This window comes from Coloeus monedula, assembly GCF_965178545.1.
Source record: "Coloeus monedula genome assembly, chromosome: 8".
Classification (NCBI taxonomy): Eukaryota; Metazoa; Chordata; class Aves; order Passeriformes; family Corvidae; genus Coloeus; species Coloeus monedula.
Window position 1 is genome coordinate 35,848,194 of NC_138788.1, and position 18,575 is coordinate 35,866,768.

The 18,575-nt window shown below is 40.5% G+C and overlaps 2 protein-coding genes across 4 annotated transcripts; one reads left to right on the plus strand and one right to left on the minus strand.

Moving 5' to 3' along the window:
- Nucleotides 1-678: 678 nt before the first annotated feature.
- UROS (uroporphyrinogen III synthase) lies at nt 679-10,484 on the minus strand. Of its 3 annotated transcripts, XM_082286658.1 has the most exons (11): nt 10,203-10,479; nt 9,793-9,899; nt 8,804-8,893; nt 8,062-8,145; nt 7,607-7,703; nt 6,346-6,420; nt 5,792-5,866; nt 3,238-3,321; nt 2,850-2,935; nt 2,193-2,291; nt 681-1,535 (listed from the first exon to the last, which is right to left on the minus strand). In XM_082286658.1, exons 3-11 carry the CDS (start codon nt 8,864-8,866, stop codon nt 1,389-1,391), a joined length of 810 nt encoding a protein of 269 aa, XP_082142784.1. In that variant the 5' UTR covers nt 8,867-8,893; nt 9,793-9,899; nt 10,203-10,479; the 3' UTR covers nt 681-1,388. The 3 variants fall into 3 exon arrangements, with proteins under 3 accessions (XP_082142785.1, XP_082142784.1, XP_082142783.1); XM_082286659.1 differs by lacking the exon at nt 9,793-9,899 and having other exon boundaries at nt 679-1,535; nt 2,146-2,291; nt 10,203-10,484; XM_082286657.1 differs by lacking the exon at nt 9,793-9,899 and having other exon boundaries at nt 682-1,535; nt 10,203-10,477.
- Nucleotides 10,485-10,548: 64 nt separating this feature from the next.
- BCCIP (BRCA2 and CDKN1A interacting protein) lies at nt 10,549-18,383 on the plus strand. The gene is made up of 7 exons (XM_082286656.1): nt 10,549-10,863; nt 12,273-12,347; nt 12,838-12,918; nt 13,616-13,708; nt 14,218-14,405; nt 15,551-15,728; nt 18,018-18,383. The coding sequence occupies exons 1-7, from the start codon at nt 10,726-10,728 to the stop codon at nt 18,186-18,188; spliced, it is 924 nt and encodes a 307-aa protein (XP_082142782.1). The 5' UTR covers nt 10,549-10,725; the 3' UTR covers nt 18,189-18,383.
- The last annotated feature ends 192 nt before the right edge of the window (nt 18,384-18,575 follow it).

Here is an 18,575-nt window from a genome sequence, read left to right on the forward strand (position 1 = left end):
AAACTGTTCAACAGAACTAACTAAAACTATTTGAAAGACAGAAACAAATCTGTAAACTCCAACCTAACACTGAGTGGGGTTTTACCTCAGCATGTGAGGACTGATTTTTGTAAATGTGTATCACTGGAAGGTAACATTTTCCAGAGTATAACATCTGCAGTCCTGATGTTCTTCTACAAATAAATGTGGCCCATTATTGCATGGTAACAGTATAAACCACTTCATGTAAAGGTAGAAATGGGTTTTGCATGCATGCATATGGAACTAGATGAGTGTTGAAGTCCCTTCCAACCCAAACCAGCCTGGGATTCTGTGATCTTCCAGCAGTTTGTATCCTTCTGAGATTCCATTTCATCCTGAGAAATGGAAGTGTTTCATAAGCCAACACTTGTCCTGCTGTGCCCCATGTGACTGATGGAAGCACTCTGGAATTAAGTTTATAGGAACAGAACTGGCCTCAGGTTCCCTCTTGTTCCAGGTGTGGAGCCTCTCACCTGGTTGGAAATTCAGGTCCCATCCTCAGACTTCAACTGAACTGTGCAGCAACTGAGAGTTTCTCTGTTAATTCAGGAAACTCAGCACTGTGGTAGCAACACAAATGACTTTCAGGAGGATTATAAATGAGTATATTATGATTCAAATCTCCTGTGAAGCCGCTGGCATTAGCTGGAGGGAGCGTTAGTGCTAAATAGGATTATTTTTCTCCTTTCAGAGATAAACAATTAAAGCATAAACCACATCCAAAACAGACAACTCTAACACCATTATTAACTCTGCTAAGCCAGTTTATTTCCCTGTTAATAAATCCTCCTTCTTTACAGGAACAGAAACCGAAACCTCATTTTTAAGACTGTACTGTCAGGGTAACAAGGGGCAACAGCTGACCTGAATTAGCCCCACACAGTGCAACTCCACTGCAAGAATTCTCCTACTCCACTAAGAATCTACAATTACCATTCTTACTTGAAAAGCAGAACAACAACCAAGTTTACAAAAGAAAAATACTTCACTGGCATAGGGGGGTTTTTCCTACAAAAGAAGATGTGCAATTTAAACGGATCATACAGAGCAATTCAAAGCCAGCCTGTGTGCTGGGGGATACCTGAGGTGAGGTGTGGGACTGATTTCAGTGTCTCAGTGTTCACAGCTGCTTTTCAAGGATAAAATGCTCACAGTGCACACACGAGGAGAGGGAATAGCTGGATGCTTTGAGGATGCTGGACAGATCCTGGATTTCTTAGATATTTAGGTGCAACCTTCTCACACCCATCCCTGACCAGGACAGTGCTGCATATTCCCAAAAAACACTTTCTTGCAAGACAACAGCTCTGCAAATTGGAAAACCCCTCTGAGAGCACCATATTCACCTTGCTGGGCAGGCTGGGCTCTCACTGGGGCACAGGACAGTTGTGTGGGTGCAGGGCTCTGTGGATGCCAGCAGCCAGGTCCTGGGGCGTGGGGCTCCCTGCAGTGCAGCTCACGGGGATCCCGGCGGCTTCCAGGGCCTGGGCCGTGGTGGGACCGATGGCAGCAAACTGCAGGGACAACATTTACACTGTGAATGGTCAGGCAGGTCTGTGTCCTCACAGCTCAGCTTCCTGACCAGCTCAGGCTGAGCAGCTGCAGTATTAAAAGCCACCCATCAATGGCAGTTACTTAGAAATGACTTAGGGAAGATGAATATTTATTTATCTTGCCATTACAAACACGGAAAGCTCTGAGTCCCATGGAACAGGGAAAGTGAGAGGAATTTTAATCAGCTGCAGCCTGGTGCAAGCAGCGACTACTCACACTTTCACATCACTAAGAGGAAATGAAGTCTATCCCAATGGAGATGGGGGAAATTGGTTGGGGAAAACATTGCAGGTGAAAACAATTTCTTTTTTAAAATCCAACCCAGGCCAGGTTGGATGAGGTTGGAGCAAGCTGCTCTAGTGGAAGGTGTCCCTGGCCATGGCAAGGGGTTGGAACCAAGATGGGTTTTAAGGTCCTTTCCAACCCAAACCATACTGGGATTCTATAATTCTATATAATAATATCTGTATTTGCTATAAACTGGGGTTTTCTTCAGAGAAATAAACACAAACCAAAGAGAAAATCAAGGTTTGCAGTGGTTGTAACAGCCCTTCTATCCCATTTGCCTACCCAAAATTTACTGCCTCTTGTATTCCACCATTTTCAAGAGAGGATACCTTGACTTGGTTGATCAAATCCCCTGACAGCTTCTGGATGTGCTGGAGACAGAATTTGACACCGGACGGGCTGAAGAACACGATGCTTGCAGGGATCCCCTGGGTGAAAGCAAGCAGAGACTGGCACAGCTCCCTCCCTCCTCCAGCAGTGTCAGTGCCCTGGCACCTGGGGACAGGATGTCCCAGTGCCAGAGGGCAGGGATAGATGGGATATTGGGAAGGAATTGCTCCCTGGGAGGGTGGGCAGGCCCTGGCACAGGGTGCCCACCTGGATCCCTGGCAGTGCCCAAGGCCAGGCTGGACATTGGGGCTTGGAGCAGCCTGGGACAGTGGAAGGTGTCCCTGCCCATGGCAGGGGTGGCACTGGATGGGCTTTAAGGTCCCTTCCAACCCAGGCCATTCCATGTTTCTATAATTGTATCATCCTATGATGGAGGCTCCTACAAATGGAAAATTCAGAAAGCCAATCTTGAAAAATTAAAAACAATGATTACTTTTACACAAACCATGTAGGGCAGATTACTGCTGGATTCTGGTTTGAGATACACAGCTAAGATACCCAGTGCTATTTCAATTACACTACTTCCAAAAAAGGAGTATTCTGGGAGGCATTGTCACCTCCCTTGGAAAATCCCAAACCACATCAGTGTCCAGTACCTGCTGGGAGAAGTAACTGCTCAAAGTCTCCTGCAGATCAGGGTGTTGGGTTGTTTGATAAACAGTGAGGCTTTCCAGGGGTATGCCTGCAATCAGGATATGCAGTCATAATTAATTCATTCATTAATTTCTACTATTTCAGTTCAGCACTCACAACATCCTAATTGCACTGAAGGGTAACTATTTTAGGTTAAAAAGACACATAAAAGCTCTGTGAAGGATTTGCACGCCCAGAGCTGTGGGCAGCCATCCAAGCTCCCAGTGTTTACTCCCATCCTCTCACTTCACAGCAAGTTCCACTTTCACTTCTCCCAATTTGGTCCACAGCTTTAGATACAACTTTTCTCATCACTGACTAATTAAAATGAGTCTCCAGGGGAAGTTCAACCTTTTTCTCTAAGCACTGTAGGAAGTACTTCTCTTTTCAGGGCTCCACAAGGAAATAGGAGAGCTGAGGAATTGGGTTTCTCTCCTGTAAACACACAAACAAGAACTTCAATTAACTCAGGCCTCTAATAAAGAGTAAATGTGACTTAATACATTTTAAAGGTATCAAATGCTGATTTATCACCAGAGACACAGCTCTAAGGTGACTGAAAACATCTACAGTGCAGCTGCAGCCCCGATTCAGAGGACAGAGGCTACTTAGGAGGAACATTAAAAATATTCCATAACTAGAATATGAATATTGGCTAAAAAGAAGATAACTTCCTTTGTAGAAGGGCAAGGGGAAGAGAAATGCAGTTTATCTCCTCCTCAACACAACCTGCCTCAATTTTATATTTAAAATCTGTCCCACTCAATAAATGACAGAGCTCTTTCTATATAAAAGACTATTCAGGCAGACAAAGAAAAGGACAATACTGTGCTGAGAAGTTTCAGTCTTATCTGCAATTCCATTTTCTTAATTCCCCAAGGAAAAAGGATTCTGGTTGCACTGCTGGGGGGGGAGTGGATGTCCTCACTTGCTTTTGTCAAATAAGGAATTTAACAGAGGACTTGCTTTGCACAGTTTTGGCATTTTCTATAAATAAGAAACACAGAGAAAACTTCAAGATGAAATTCTACACAGACTGATACAGCTTTGCATTCAGCTTTCAAAAGAAATGACATTATTTTATTCCTAATTCAGATTTGTTAATACATTTTTAAGAGACAATTACTAGAGAAAAATGCTTTCAAGTGCTGGAAGGAGATTCCTTGGGGATAAAAAAACCAAAGGGCAACAGAGTGAAAATCAAATGGAAAGACCCTTTTAGGAGTCAACCCAGACACACCTGAGTGTCCTGACTGCACACTGAGGTTTTATTAGAAACCACAGCTATGCTTCAATTAAAATTAAAAATTAGAGGAAGAATGAACTTGGCTCAGAATGTAAAAAATATTTTAAAATAAGGTAAAATCAAAATACTTCAGCATCAATTCTTCTGAAATTCATGTCAGTCATCTGAAATATCAGTGTGATACCTGTAAACAAACACTAATTCTTTTGGCACAGAAAAATTCCTTGGTATGCCTGAACAACACAACAAAGATTGGGATCTCCTGCTTCTGTAACCAAGTATTTGCCTTGAGGAGAGTAAAGCCAGCCAGTTCTGGAGTATAAATTCCTTTATTTCCCAACCCCTTAAATTGAAGTGGGTACCAAAGCACAAAAGGTGACAACAAAAAATACCTCATTATTTCAGCTTTTATTTTTATCCTGACCATAACCTCTCATGATGTAAGAAATTCAGAGCTGTTCTTCTCATTTACTTATTTTATGCAGAAACAAAAATGAATTTATACATAACAGGGAACATGAGGTAATTTAATCTGTACTTCCAAGGTTGTTATAAAGCACTTGATCAGCTGAGAGCATATAAATATGCACAGCCCAATAAATCTTTGAGGATGTTTCTATGTCTCAACAACAAACAGGTTCCAGTGACTGAAATTCACTCCTTGGTTCATTTTTTTTCACCTTCACACAACACAATAAACAGGTATCTCTCTTGTCTTTCTGCTCAAAAAAAAAAAATCCCTGGCAAATATTAATTCATGACAAGAAGTAGATTGTCCAGCACTAAAAAAATCAGCTGAAACCATTCTTTGCTTTAATACTGCTGAACAGGGGAGATGGGCAATTCTTTACTTATGATATATTTGTGTTGCAAGTATTTTTAATTTTCAGAATTTATTATTTAATCTTGTGTTGGCAACTATAATTTTTATCCTTAAATATTCCCTAGAGTTGAAGTATTGTATTTGTCAGTGAATTAGAGAGCACTGTGCCCAGCAAAAACAATCCTTGCCAGCTCCAATCCCACTTTTCTTTTCCCTATAAATCTCTGCTCCTGTGCAGACTTTGCTCAGCAGCTCTCTCACACCTGTACAAAACCTCAGCCTCTCTTTTCACAGCTTCTACTGAGCCATCCACTCAAAAAATAAACAGCTCCTAAGTCTAAAAATCTTCCTTATTGCTACTGGAAATTTTAACAAATTATAGTAAAAGCAGAGGAAGTCAGCTCATGGACTTTAAAAATTCCCCAATAATCTGATAATAGGCTGAGAAGCATTACAGATTTAACCATAACAAAATGGTTAAACAAACTTTAATGCATCACTTTAACTTCTTCAAACCCACTCTGCTTTGGTGCTGAAAACCAGATCCCCCTGAAACCACAGGGTAATTTTGGGGAAAGCCACCAGCATTTAAACCATCTGATTTAGCAGCAATTTCCAATCACTACAGCTCTGATCTTCCAGTAAAAAGAAACTTTTGCCAGCTGGCTCATATAGTATTTGTTGATCAACTAGAAGGTCTAAGATTCCATGTAAATTAATATCTTGTATATGGATTTTGAAGTATTTTTGCCTCACTGTGCACCTGATTTTACCTCGGGGGAATTCTGAAATGATGGAAGGGACATTACTTTAACTACAACATTTTAGCCACTTACTTGAACAAATATATTCAGCTAATTTCTCAGCATTTCCAGACTTTTCTCCTTGTGGAAAAAGGCCAATCTCTTCCACTAGAAACAAAAGCAGCAAAGAAAAAATACAGAAATCAATGACAACAATTTGGATTTCCTGTCATAGAAACCTGGGATGAAAAGGGAGGCACAGCTTGATCCAAGCACACAAATAATTTGTGCAGAATCTCAACCAGGTTAGAATCCCTTTCACCCAATTTCATTTCCAAAGGCAATGACAAAACCACATGCAAATTAAGAACAAAGGGGTTTTTTTTCTGTTTTGACCCAATTTTTCAAGCAGTGACCATCATATTACAACAAAAGGAGCAGAAATCCAGAGGCTGGATTATATCCATGGATATCCTTAGCTGGAACATGGATAATTCTATTGTTTATATAATTACCTCTCTTCCAAATTATCCAGTTCTAAAACTTAAATTTTTTTCTGAGCACCCATGAACAGCAGCTGCTCCTCCAAAAATTGTACTTACGAGCCAGATTTAGCCAAGATTTCTTTTTTTTAAACCCCAGCTTACCTAAAGAAGCTGTAGCTTTTCCTACCACATATGTTGGTTTGATATTCCACATTTGTTTAAGAGATTTTGACCAGGCTGAAAAACATTAAATTGTACTAAATTAAATTAAATTTAAGCACAAGGCAACAGAATGTGAATGCTAAATTACTATTTGGACTTCTGTTTAATCTACAAACACAGCAGAATAATAACTAAAACTCCACTACATATGCAGCAATCTGGATGTACCAATCCTAATGGATTAAAAATAGTTATACCAATTTTTTTTATTATCTTGTTTTAAACCAGAGCAGCAAAGGACACTGAGTTTCTTTCTGATACTCCTGGAGGAGAAAAAAGAAATACAAACTACAACAGTAAAAATTAAAATCAGAAGGAAAAAACCAAGGATTTATTGCCTTTGAAAGGAACCCAAATAGAACTACAGACTCATTTTATTATTAAAATATGTATTTCCCCAAGGTCCTAATCAAGAGGAGGGATGAAAACTAAATAAGAGATTACTTTTGACCTAAAATCTTAATATATTGTCCTCTGCTGCTGCAAATGCTACAAAAAGCTGAGGGTCTCTGCATTTACTGCTTACTCAAGGGTGTAACCTTACTCACAGGACACTGATTTGTCCACAGCCCAAAAATGAGCAGATAAAGTAGAAATTTCATGCCAGAATCACCCAGCATAAGAATTTGGAAGAGTTTACAAGGACTTGACATTTCACTGTGATGGGTATTTCTGTTTAGCAGGATTCTTCCTCACTGTTGGCTTTTATGCATCAGCACTTCATGCATCAGCACTTCCTCAGCATTTCCTAGCTAATAATTAATTCACTTGAGAAATTTCTTATTCAAGCCAGAGAAATCCCTTTTTCTGCAGCATTTCATACGAATTATACAGGCACAAAAGTAAGGGCCAGTTTTCATGAGATGATCTTCTCTTTAAGGGAGGGAAGCAGTTAGCAAGCAAACCAGGCACTGCAGCAAAATATTCCTTATGCATGAAAGAACCAGAGCTAAAAAAGCTTTCATTAATTACTAATTTGCACCAAAAGCTCCTTCCTTTCATTTTGAAGTATGGAAAACACAACCCTTAAAAGCTCAGTGTGGCATGAGCCCTTTATGAGACCAAAAGAACTGTGAGATCCAGTTTTCTTTATAAAAGCCATGCTCCAAATATCTACTGGTGGGTGAAATAAAATTCAATAAAATCCAAACTGCACAAGATGCTGAAAGAAAAAGACCAAGGAACGTCAATATGTACTTGCCTTCCTTTTTACTTTTCTCTTTTAAACACATCTTGATGGCTTCTAATGCTCTTGGACTGGTAAAAACCAGGCCTCCATAGCACTCTGGATGAGAAAGCTACTTAGAAACAGTAAATTTAAGAAGTAAAAAAAAAAAAAAAATTAATTAGTAAATTAATTAAAAAAATAAGTTGATCAATTATTTATAACCTGGTGATGAACAGAAGAGCTTCAGTAACTGTCTGAAATGCCCCAGTACTTGTGACAATTTATGGTCACACAACTCAGATGGGAATTCTGTCTGACAAACTTAATTCTTTAACGAGCAGGGGCGAAGTCCCTGATGTTGTACATGGAGTTTTATTGTACAAAGCTGGTTTGTGACAACACAAAGTACCACAAAGAGGATGATTAAATGGGATCCTGGCAACCAAGTCCTGTTGGAAATAAGACAAGGGAAAGACTTTAAACCTTACCTTCTCAAATAAGCTGTCAAGAGAGATGAATTCAAATGACAGAACTGGGATCAGCGTTGCTTCCAAGCTGTGTGATCCTAATTCCTATCAAGAAAAGGTTTGCAGGTCTTGAAATAAGTTCCAAACAGTATTTTTTAGTTAGTTATTTAATATTACAACACATTATTAAACAAATAGCTGTGGGACTGTGGCCTCCTGAGGTACAGGAGACACCAGCACATAACTCTGGAGTCCCCAGGTACCCACCCAGTCCTGCAAATATCCCTGTACATTACATCTCTGTAATTCTGTCAGTAGGCTTCCTCTAAAGAAATAATCCTCCTCTAGCAGGAATTCTTACTCTTATGAGTAAGATTTACTCACATGACCACAGGCAGTAGCAGAAGGGACCCCAGCATCATGTAACCTCTATTTCACATCACAGTCCCAGTAAAAATACAAAGAATTTCTGTAAACTTCATTCTGTCCATATGAACATCATCAATATTAATTAATTCAAATGAAACTGCTGTAATATCAGCACTTTACTGAGAGCTTTACAAGAAATTCAGTACAAATGTCCCAAAATTAGTATTTTTTTGCAGGAAGGGCACATTTTCTGGGGTACTTTTAGCATAATTTCAGACATGCACTCCTAATATTAAGGACCTTTTCCCACTTGAAACAGTTGCATTCACACTTGTTGCATTCACACTTAATAAAGAAGTGACACATTTTTTTAGTTTTCTTAAAGTTTACTCACTTTAATATACGGATCTGGTCCTGAATCTTTGTCTTTGGGATCCTTCAGCAGCAGAACCTTCATCGTTTACCAAGGAAACACAGCAGAACCCTGAAATACAGGAATGGAATTTATCTACATTAGATCTAGAGGACTTTTTTACTCCAACAGTGACTTTAACTGCTCCAAGAACTCAGTTGCTACCAGTTGTACTGCTCCTTACACAATGAGTAAGCACTTAGTGTGCATTCTCTGGGCAGGAGCATCCACCCTGATAAGGGCAGAAAATAATATGCTGCCTTTAGATAACACTGCTCGAGGAAGAGGCTCCAGTGAAACTCATCAAGGGGAACACATTTTAAAGAATATTTTGTAAAAGCAGTAACAAGCCCTACAACGACAGCATGTTCTGCAATGGAATCATCGCCTATCTATTAAAAAGTTGTTTATTCTGTTAATTTCCATGCTTGCTTTCCCCCTCTGCTCATCAAAATGAGTACGCAAAGATATTGATTTAATTAGATGCATTTGGGATCTCACCCTTTTCAAAAAGGTTTTTTAAAAATTCAATGTATCTCTGTCTATATGCACACATTTATACATCTATAATAACATAGCTAATATTCATATGCCTTCTCTGATACTCTAGGAAACAAGGCAGGATTGAAAACATCTATTCTGCCATTAAAATGAAAGATGATCGTTCTCAGTTCCTTAGAAGCTGACTTTGGGGCTAAATTCAGAGTTACAAAACGTAAGCAAATACACCAATAACACAAACAGAAATCCACTTTCTTGGAGCACATTGACCCTGATTATCAGTGTGGTACTTTCCTGATAGATGACACACATAGGAAAATTCATCTTCCTCTAAATTCTTTCCCTGGATATCAGTATTCAAATTTTGGCAATGACCTAGTGCTCCCAGAGCAAACACAGCTTTCAAAATAAAAACAAAAAGTAAACACTGGCATGTTTACTTTAACGGGAACATGAAAATTTGAACCTACTTGAATGGTATTTACAAAGCTGGAATTACATCCCAAGGCTCTGTGCCTTGCGTTTCTTCTGGCTGGCCAATGCTCTTCTTTCCATGGCCTCACTAACACGGACCTTTCTTCATAAATTAGACACAAAGTGTTAAATGGAACACGTTCCACACAACTGAGGCTTGATCATTAATGACCATTTCTCCAGTGCTTAGGATATTTCAACGCATTTTCCCGATCGGTATTTTTTACAAAGACCAGAATCACGTTGTGCTTACTGTGCTCTCTTTATCACCCCTTTCTCCTGATTTGTCTGGAATTATCCAGGGAATTTGGTTCACGGGAAGCCGGGACACAATTTTTAGACCAAGCAGCGGGCGCCTGATTCCTGTTTCAGCTGGCGATTTTTACTAACGCTAGTTTTTACTTACAGGAATTTTTGCTAATGTCGGAGATGCTCCGGACACTCTGTTCCTTTGAAAGCACAGAATCCCAGAACCACCGAGGGTGGAAAAGCCCTCCAGGATCATCGAGCCCGAGCTGTGTCCGATGCCCACCCTGTCCCCAGCCCAGAGCCCTGAGTGCCACGTCCAGCCCTTCCTGGGACACCTGCAGGGATGGGCACTCCAGACCTCCCTGGGCAGCCCGATTTAACTCCTGACAGCCCGGTTTAACTCCTGACAGCCCGATTTAATTCCCGACAGCCATTCCCGTGCACGACTTCCCCTTGGAAGGAAGTGACACCACAGCGCAAAGAGGAAATCCGGGTTTGTGGGGACCGGGGCGGTCCGGGACGCGCCTCTCCCTTCAGCCTCCTCGGCTGCCCGCGCCCCTCCGCGCTCCGCCGGCGCTGCCCGCCCCTCGCTGTCGCGACATTCGGCGACATTCGGCGACATCCCGGACTCGCCGCGGCCCGGCCACAGCGCCTCCGCCGAGCCGCGCCTGCGCAGCGCCATGGCCACGCCGGCCAAGCGCCGGGCGCGGGGCCCCGCCGGGGAGCGGGGCTCCCACAGCGGCTCCGGCAGCTCCGACAGCTCCGACAGCGGCTCCGAGGGCTCGGGGTGCTCGGACTCGGAGGAGCCCATCGAGGAGGTGAGCGGGAGAGGCCCCGCGCGGCCCCTAAAGGAGCGGCCGGGAGGGGATTCGGGACGGGGATGGATTGGGGGATAGTCGGGAGCAGGTTCGGGAAGGGGTTGGAAGGGGCTGTGCCCGGCGTGGTGCGTGTCCTGTGGGAGGGCCGGGGACGCGTCCCTCGGGGTCGGTGACCTGACGCGTGTTCGCTGCGTTGTTGTTGAAAGTTTTCAATTTTTTTAGCTGTCTTTGAAAAGTTGGGCTCCCCGAGGCCTCAGCTGTACAGCCCCGGCCCTTGGCGTGCCCGCTCAGGTGTGGGGCTGGAGGCGGCTGCTTGGAAATGGTGCTGTCAGCACAGAGGATTTGCTCTCTCATTATATTTTGCTATATTTCATTATTGTATTTGCTTGCTTCCTTTTATTATAGAATCCCGGAATAGTTTGGGTTGGAAAGAACCTTAAAGCCCATCCAGTGCCACCCCCTGCCATGGGCAGGGATACCTTCCACTGTCCCAGGGTTTTCCAAGCCCCGTTCAACCTGGCCTTGGACACTTTCAGGGATGGGGCGACCTGTGCCAGTGTCTCCTGAATTTTACTGCCTCCCAAGGGATTGTGTGCCTGCTTTCTACATTACAAACAGGTCTTTAACACTGTTCTTCCAGTAGACGACAAAGGCCATGACCTCGGTGTGCGATTGCAGAGAGTTAGAGGCTGAACTGGTGACAAAAGTAAGGCTGAGTTGTTGAGGTTACTCAGGAAGTGTAATTGAATCTGGCAATTAAAAGACAAAGTAACTCCGAATGATCTTGAACAGTGGAATAGGTAGGCAGGGTAGCCTTGGCAGGTGTGACTTTCAATATAGAATACCAATAAAAATGTTGGTAGGCACACAGCATTTGTTCTGGAAGGAGAAGCAACAGCTCCCATTGTGCTTCTGTGGTGCCTGGGTCTCATCATTTGCCTGCTGAGCAGAGTTCCACACTGGGGTTAATGATGCCGGGAGGATTTGGGGAAATAGCAGAAATGGGGATTTTGATGTAATTATTTGAATGTCTGCAGCAATCTTCACCTTTAGCTAAGGCATTACACCCCAGTCCTGCAGTTCCCTGGGTTTAACTGCCTGAATCAAGCCTCTCTGCAAGAAGTCTGTGTGGCTACAGTAGGTATAATTGTGTGAACCAGATGGCAAGAGCAAAGCATTAAAGGTTTGTTCCCTACACAGTTGGTGGGTTAGTTTTGAGAAGTTAATTTCACAGATGCTCTCTGAAGATCACAGGAGAAATTATAACAATTGCTGAGATTACTGCAAGGTGGAAATAAGTTCTGTTTCTGCTCTCTGACATTACTTGTCTTCAAGTATTTTACAGTTTAGCTTTGTTCTGATATAACTTCTTGCCAAATGTGTGTGACATTCTCTGTTTTACTCCACAGGAAGTGAACGTTGAATTTGAAGCACATTCCATATCAGACAATGACTATAATGGGATAAAGAAGTTACTACATCAGGTACTGTGACTATTTGTTAGCTTGGCTGATTTGTCCTTTGATAAATAATATCTGAAGAGTTATGCAAAGACATTGGTTCACATTCTCTGATTTATAGTTTTTATGTATTACTTTGCTTCCTTTAATTAGAGAATCCCAAAAAAGTTTGGGTTGGAAGAGACCTGAAAGCCCTTCTTGTTCCACCCCCTGCCATAGTGGACACCTTCCACTACCCCAGGTTGCTCCAAGCCCCATCCAGCTTGGCTCTGCACACTTCCAGGGATGGAATAGCCACAGCTTTCAGATCATACCAAACTCCAGAGGATGCAGTGGGGAAATACCAGAGTGTGGAAGGTGCAGGAGCAAGCACTTCAAGCAGCTGATTATTAGTTTTTGCAGTATTATAATGAAGAAAATTAAATAAGAAAACCTCACTTTATTTTCTACTAAATGGTCCATGAAATACCATCAGTGCCTAAAACTTAATACTTTTTTGTTTCCTGTCTTCCAGTTGTTTCTAAAAGCTCCTGTTAACACTGCTGAATTAACTGATATATTAATACAACAGAATCATATTGGGAGTATTATCAAGGTAAGACAGATTTTACATTTGTAATTGAAGTGCAGTACTTTTTATGTTGAAATGACATGATTTCTGTATTTCAGGTGGGGATCCTGTCTGTGTTATTTGTGTACTTTCTTGCTTTTTTTGCTTTGAGAATAATTCTTCTATGGGAACTGAAATTTTCCATGCCACTTTCAAGAAAAGAAGGAATTTGATATATTATTATAGATGGTTTCTTTTTACATGTGGAAGGCTTTTCACTCTCTGAATTTTGGTGTAGTAATGCTGAAAATATTATTACCATCTCCATAAGAAATAGGATCTTGTTACTTTCCTACAAAGACACAGCTCTTTGTCCCCCTCCCTATCAAATCTTCATTGCTCTGTGGTTGTTAAGACATTCCAGGTTTACTTCCCTGTGTTAGAAACTGAAGGGAATTGGTTTTGCTTAATATACTGCCATCCCCTGGGCCAGGATGCTGCTTATTGAATGTGATCTGTCAACTTGTAGTGCCTTTCAAAGGACTCTGCTGTAGAAGATGCATGAGCTGGCTCTGAGCACAGTGAGCTGTTCAGGGATGCAGCAGAATTTGCAGTGTGTGTTTGTGCAGATTTCCTTGGTGGTTGTCATGTGCTGAGCATCTTCTAGAAAGAAAAACATCTTTTGCTACAGAGTGGAAATAGAATGTCAATATGAGTTGTTGCTTTTCCTTCCATTCAACAGCAAGCAGAAGTGCAGGAAGACAGTAGTGATGATGAAGAAGATGATGATGAAGTCTTTGGTTTTATAAGCTGCTTGAACTTAACAGAAAGGAAGGTTGGTATTCCTCATTAACAACAGTGATGTTAAATGAGGCTGCATCCTGCTGTCTGCCCTGTGTAACAAGCCTGGACAGCTGGACCAGCATTTGGAATTCCACTGTGGAGGACTGGGGTTGTAAAACTTGCACATGGCTAAGCTTTTTTCTGAATGTAGTAACTTGCTGAGGGTCAAACATAAAGCAAAGAATGGAATAGAGTTAAAACTAGGCCTAATAATTCCAGGGTAAGTGAGCTGTCAGTCTCGTGTATTTCCTCACTTTGTTCTTCTGCAGTGTGGAGTTTTGCTGTGGTGTTGCAGTTCCTCATTCCCATCACTTCACAACCTTTGTTTGCCCTCAGCTCCAGATCTGGAGAACAATTTCAGAGAAATTGTTCAGTGCTTTAGAGGCTGCTGAGGGAAATTGCCACCAGGCCTGTAGGAAATGCCCTTGAAGTTGACATTCAAGGTTTTCTTGTGTAAATAGTTGTTGTACCAGGTAAAGAAAATGCAACTTTTGATTGCAGGGCACCCAGTGTGCTGAGCAAATCAAAGAGCTGCTCCTGAGTCGCTGTGAGCAGAGCTGTGACCAACGTGTGGTGGAGCAGCTGAGTAAACTCCTGAACGACAGCACAAAGCCTGTGGGGCTCATCCTGAGTGAGAGGTTCATCAATGTCCCTCCACAGATTGCTCTGCCCATGCACCAGCAGCTCCAGTAAGTTTGTTTCTATTTTTTTTTTCTTGCATGATGTTGAATGGTATTTTTTCTTCATATTTTTCAGAACTCTTATGTATATAGAGCTGTGTTAAGACAGCTGATGCTATAGATATAAGTAAAACATGAACAGAAAAATAATTTTGTCTCACATATGGTCTTCAGTTAATTTTTAAAATATTTTTTATATCTTTATAAAGGTACAAAACTTTCTCAAACTCTGTAGAGGATATAATTTGAGAACATGTGCAGTTCTACAGAAATAGCTGTGTGTATGTTGCAATTTATCCTTGTATTGCAGATTATTTTCACACTGATCTAGGAATATTTAAAAATGAGAACGTTTTTAGCATGCTGATAATGGGCAGCGTGGGTGTTTCTGTGTTAATGTCTGACTTTGGAATGGGAGATTTGGATTGAGGGAAAGGCTTAAAAGGTGGTTGTGTTCTGGCCCATGTAAATATGCAGTGTTTTGGTTAGTTTCAAGTAATGAAAAAAGCAAGTAAAGTGTTGGTTGATCTCTACCAATTCATGGATTTATATCAAAAGCTGGGTGAATGTAAATAAATTAATCCACTGCAAGACAGCATTACATTATTTTAGTGCCATGCTGAGAACTGGGAACAAGGAAATTTTGTTGGATCAGGAACTCCAGTAGTCGAATGAAGATAATTTTTTTTAAATTTCATTTTTTTCCTTCTTTCCTCTCATGTGAGATGAGATTAGAAGTCAGATTGAGGTCACCACAAATACAGCCCTTGTCACAGCTCAGCTTCAGATCTCAGCTTCTTTGTCTTAAAGGTTTTGGAGTGACAACATGTTGAACACGAGGGTGGGAAAGAGTATTTTCTGTCTCTTCAGTTACAATTCCTCATGGAAGTGATATTGTGATGTATTTTTAAGGAGAGTTGCACTGTGAGTGTCCTGTGAACTATGGGAAAAAAATTCCATCTTTTCATAGTTTAAAAGTCCAAATAGTATGCTTAAGTACCAGGAATGCATCTGCAAAATTGATTTTCTGAGGTACTCATAAAAGAATAGCTGTAATTTGAATATCCTTTCGATACCAATACATTATAAGGTGTGCTTCTATGCTTGTTTAGGGTTTAAATTGTGTAAGTGTGTAAGCATTTATTCTTCTTTAGGAAGGAGCTGACTGAGGCACAGAGAACAAACAAACCTTGTGGAAAGTGCCATTATTACCTCCTTATCAGCAAGACCTTTACAGAAGCCACAAAGAGCAGTTCTAAGAGGAAGGAAGGGAAAAACCAGCCAAAGGAGGAATTAATGTTTGCAAATGCAGAGGAAGAATTCTTTCATGAGGTACCATATGATTATTTAATTCAAAATGCTTCTTTTTCTTTACATATCATCAACAGGAGATTTTTCACCTCAAATTCAAGGGGAGCTTTTATCAAGATGATCACAAATACTTTTAAATTAAATCCAAGGTGTTTTGGAATAGCTTTGAGAGGGGAGCAATCAAACTCTTTTTGTGTATTGATTTATCTGTTTCCTCCTGGGTGCCTGTTACTCTCAAAAAATGCTCAGAATTAAAACTTCTGGAAATCCCAAGAAGTGGCTCTTGCTTCCCTTTTCTGTCTCTGTTCTACTCAGGGTAAGTGTGTTAATTAAAAGTGCTAAAACACTGACATGGAAATACTACTTCCCATTTCCTAAGGAAGCCTGTCCACAAAATTCTGCTGGTCCCAAGCCAGATCAGGTGAGGGGAAAACACAGGAAATTAAATTAAAAATGTGCTTTGAAATGCAAAGAATTTTTCATGGTTTCTTTTGTTCCCAAAGCTTTAAAACTACTGTTCTCCAATATTACTTCTTTGTCAAGAGCCCATTATTTTTCATTTCTGGCAGTGCCTGCAGGGCAAAGGACTTGCACATGCATGGGGTGGTTAATGGCAAAGGTTCCTGTGTGTAATCATTCTGACAGAAGCTGTGATGGGGCTGTAATTTTATTTCTTGGGAAGGAGAGAAATGTAGGTGGGGGAATTCACTGGTAGCTGCAGGGAATGGTGTTGTAGCCTCTGTGCAGTAGCAAGTTGGGGATTTTGTTTTTGTCTTCCTGCCACAACAGCTGAAACAGCTGAACCTGAACTCTGTGTAAAATGTTGTTGAAAAGCTGCTGGGGAGAGGCCTGTGATGCTCATGTGTCCATGGTTGTTCTGTTCTAGAAGGCCCAGTTTGTATTTATTTATATATTATATATATATTAAAAATACATAAATAAATATATTTGTATATAATACAAATATATAAAATATATAAAATGATAAATTTATATATAAATATATATTCTATATATTGTATGTAGTATATTTATTTATTTCTATATATATTATATGTATTAATGTATTTATTTAGCTTTCTTATGTATTAAAGGCTAATGGGGTGCTTTCATCTAAACTCCAGTAATTCTCGGCTCAAAAGGATAGACTGAAACTGAGCATGTTTTTCTTTTTAACAGTCTTCCCAGTGTTTTAAAAAAATTCATTTTAAACGTTTTGTAGGGTATTAAATTAAATGTCTCTCCATACTTAATAATGTGTGTGTGTTAAATTAGTGCTGGAGTGTCTGTCCTCCCTGATTACACATCATGTTAATTAGATTGCCATAAAATAGCATTAAATGTGGTGAGGCAGACACTTGGAGCCATATCAAACTGAGAGAAGCCTTTTTCTGCACTTGCCTCTTCCCTGGGCTTTATTCTGTTCCTTAAAATGATAACCAGAAAATCTATTATAACCAGACTTAGAATTGATTAAAGGTGCTCAAATTGTTCTTGAACAAAGCCACTCAATTAATGTGGTGATTCTCCCAAAATGAGATTTAAAGCCTTGATATATTGTTAGTGGAAAGCAAACCTAAGAGGAGAGGGGATCTTAATTTTCCCACAAAGGGAAGGAATCAGGTAAGTTTTTCTACTTGATGGTTCAGCTCAGAGTTCTTAATCTGACTTGTGGGAGAACTGGAAACATTTATTAGGTACAGTTTTCTTATCCATCAGGAATTTTGTCTGGGAAAGCTGATGAAAAGGGACTTCCTGTATGGAGTTTATATCCCTGTAAAGAAATAGCACACATTATAGACACCTGCCTGTTTGGAGAAGCAAAATAGATCTTCCAGTGGCTGCAACCATCTGGAGCCTTTCCAAGAGCTTTCTGAAATTCTCCTCAGGATTCATATGGGTGCCCATCCCCTTAGTATTTGATTTCTTCTCACATTCTTACAGATTTGTTAATTTTTAGGACTCTGAGCAGTTTTAAGAGTAGGCCCTGAAAACAACAAAGCCTCAAAACATTGCTTTTTTTTTCCCCCCCCTCTCTCCTAGTTTGTTTTTCTGATCCCAAACTATAATGGTAGCAGTCACTGTAGAATTTAGTATGGATGATAAAAATTCTGTGAAAAGAAAATTGTTTAAAACACTTTAAATGGTGGATCTTTTGCTTGGTCCTTTTGGTGAACCCTTTGAGAGGGAACAAAACTTTTTAATAAGCATGGGCATAATAGGTTAATTATTTTCACTTTGTTGGGATGATGTATTATCTTCATGCTAATTAAACATTTTAATCTGAATGCTTTTATTTCTGTTGTTTAGAAAGCCCTTCTGAAATTCAACTACTCTGTGCAAGAGGAAAGTGACACCTGTCTGGGTGGCAGATGGTCCTTTGATGATGTACCAATGAAGCCTTTGAGGACTGTTATGATCGTTCCAGCTGATGGAATTCATGGAATTATGGATAAACTGAAAGATTATCTCTCTCTCTGAGCTTCCCTACAAACACCAGGTTTTTATAGAGCAGCCATGCAGGACTGTGACTTGGCAATATTTTCAGAACTGCTGTTGAGTCCACGGTTTTGTGCAACCAAAAATATCCACCAAATTAATATTTTTAAATATTGCATCTTATTTTCCTTTGGTAACACCATGAAGCAGTCAATAAAACTCAGTGTCAAAAGAAAACCTGAGTATCTCCTGAATGTATTTTTAACCAAAGCTAAATCATGAGGCTTTGTTCCAAAATAGTGCATTCAACCACTTTTGTTGAGAAAAGTGCTTTTTCTTTTTGTTTCTGCTGTTAAATACATTCCTGTCAAAAGTTTGAAATAATTTCATGGGTTAAGGTGGGGATGTACTTTGGATATATTGCTTTTA

What these genes read in the sequence shown, in the direction of transcription:
- BCCIP (XM_082286656.1), top strand. Translation starts at nt 10,726, where the DNA reads ATGGCCACGCCGGCCAAGCGCCGGGCGCGGGGCCCCGCCGGGGAGCGG. An exon ending in TAAAGAAGTTACTACATCAG is followed by an intron (nt 12,348 to 12,837) that starts GTACTGTGACTA and finishes CCTGTCTTCCAG; the next exon opens with TTGTTTCTAAAAGCTCCTGT. An exon ending in ATATTGGGAGTATTATCAAG is followed by an intron (nt 12,919 to 13,615) that starts GTAAGACAGATT and finishes TCCATTCAACAG; the next exon opens with CAAGCAGAAGTGCAGGAAGA.
- UROS (XM_082286658.1), bottom strand. Translation starts at nt 8,866, where the DNA reads ATGAAGGTTCTGCTGCTGAAGGATCCCAAAGACAAAGATTCAGGACCA. An exon ending in TACAGTGCTTAGAGAAAAAG is followed by an intron (nt 2,936 to 3,237) that starts GTTGAACTTCCC and finishes TCCTGATTGCAG; the next exon opens with GCATACCCCTGGAAAGCCTC. An exon ending in GCAGTTACTTCTCCCAGCAG is followed by an intron (nt 2,292 to 2,849) that starts GTACTGGACACT and finishes GCTTTCACCCAG; the next exon opens with GGGATCCCTGCAAGCATCGT.